This window comes from Otolemur garnettii, unplaced genomic scaffold, assembly GCF_000181295.1.
Source record: "Otolemur garnettii isolate 467f Iridium unplaced genomic scaffold, OtoGar3 scaffold00003, whole genome shotgun sequence".
Lineage (NCBI taxonomy): Eukaryota > Metazoa > Chordata > Mammalia > Primates > Galagidae > Otolemur > Otolemur garnettii.
Window position 1 is genome coordinate 42,734,451 of NW_003852398.1, and position 2,085 is coordinate 42,736,535.

General features: G+C 36.8%; 1 protein-coding gene across 1 annotated transcript in view; it reads right to left on the reverse strand.

The window, feature by feature from the left end:
* Positions 1-2,085, reverse strand: part of HSPA4 (heat shock protein family A (Hsp70) member 4) — a 70,479-nt gene that overhangs the window by 30,272 nt on the left and 38,122 nt on the right. The window contains exons 5-6 of the mRNA XM_012808844.2: positions 1,179-1,278; positions 390-523 (exon numbers count right to left, since the gene is read on the reverse strand). Coding sequence (XP_012664298.1) covers positions 390-523; positions 1,179-1,278 — 234 coding nt within the window. The remainder of the gene's footprint in view (positions 1-389; positions 524-1,178; positions 1,279-2,085) is intronic.

The window sequence follows — 2,085 nt, forward strand, 5'->3', positions numbered from 1 at the left end:
AAAGAAAAAAACTTCAAAAGCAAGAGGAGAAAGCACCTTTGCTATCTACCACTCCCTAACCCCAGTGTAAAAGATGACATGTTACATCCTGATAATCTGCAAGGTAAGCACTGTTTTTCACATATTATAGTTAAGAAAATTAAGACGCAGGGATCTTAAGAGCTTTCTCCTCAAAGTCTACATACTTTGCTTCACACCATGCCAACTCTTGATATTTACTTTTGGCCTACAATCTGGGCTCCACCCCACAATACCTAGTTCCAGTTCAGATGTCTCACAGCAAGTTTCCATTACTTAGAAACAAATTCTTTAACCTATTATTTAAATTGCCTCTCAAAAACTCATAATTATCATACTAGTAATAGTCTTCCAGAAAGGAATATACTTACCTTCAGTTTTCCTCTATTAAATGCACATACAGAAACTTGATAAGCAGAATGGCCCATGTCTACAAAAACTACATTTCTTGGTTTCTCTTCTAAGGCAGGAAGATCTTGCTTATAGATTCCATATGCAAGAGCAACTACACAGAAATTAAAGTAAATTCAACATAACAGCATCATCCAAGTAATAAATAAATTCTTTTAAGTAGTAAAAAATAGGTTTAATATATAGTGAATGGGAACACAACTGCATCACAAGTTATGTTTTAGATAGAATTAAATTTTTTGTTAAGTACTGCATAATTCATTCAAGAAGAACATTAACTTCAAAGAGTTAAATGCTAACATTTATTTAGATTTCCTTAGTTTCCCGTGACCTTTGGCAATTTCTCCCAAACCAATTTCCCCATTTTCTAAACACATTTTCCTGGATTTCTTTTACCCTTATTCCCACATGTCCCATCCCTGAGATGCTGGCTTTATGCCCCATTCCTTTGATTCCATCAGTCCATAGAAGGAAAAAAGGTCCACTTTTAAAGCACAGCTCCACACACATACCATGTTACTTTCCAAACCAGCATGTGACTAAATACCAAAGTGTGCATTACAAGCACACTGTACTAGTGGTCAGATTACGTCTTCCTATGTACCATTATATCCAAAACACTATGACACAATAAGTAGTAAGCAAGGATGACAGCACACCAAGCAAAACAAACAGTAAGAAACCCGAGGGTTTTAAGATTTAAGATTTCAAAATTAAATATGCCAAAAGTAATAAATAGTCCTTCCTACCTGCAGTAGTTTCATTCATTAATCGCAGGCAATTGAGACCTGCAATCTGTGTAGCATCCATCACCGATCGTCTTTCTGCATCGGTATAGAAACAAGGAACCTACAAAAAAAATTTGAACTTAAACTGTATTATAGATTCCTCACTTTAGTTAGTAAAACCCAGGAATATCCTGAAATACCTACAGCAATTTATACTGTACACAATTAAGATTTTCAATATTCAGTAAGTAGCACTGGGGCACATGACAGCCACATATTTTATCACGTATATATAAAATGTAGGTTACTAACAAAATTTTGAGACAGATTGTGTTATGGTTCACTACTTCACTTCCAAGAAACAACAGTTGTCGATTCACCCATGCAAGTTACAACTTGATCAGTGTATCGCTATTGCTGGGAGAGCTTCATTTGTTCCTGTCTGCACAAATTTTACGTGTCATGATTTTTGTGTATCTCCGAACTTTTGTAATAACCCACATACCTTACATAATGGAACACAATACCAAGAGCTCAAGGAGTGACTGTGCAAAAAAAGTTATAAAGGCCAGAAAATGGTATCCTTAAGAAAAGGCCTGTTTGGCCAGATACAGTGGCTCACACCTGTAATCCTAGCACTCTAGAAGGCCAGGTAGATGGATGGGCTGAGCTCAGGAGTTCAAGACCAGACTGAGCAAGAGCAAGACCCTGTCTCTACTAAAAATAGAAAACCTATGCCGGGCATCGTGGCAGGTGCCTATAATCCCAGCTACTCAGGAGGCTGAAGTGATGCCACAGCACTCTATCCAGGGCAACAAGGTGAGACTTCCACCAAAAAAAAAAAAAAAAAAAAAGAACCTGATAAACAGTTCCTGAGATTGACAGAAAATTTTCCTTAAATAGTTAAGAGTGTCTCATTGTGTCTAAA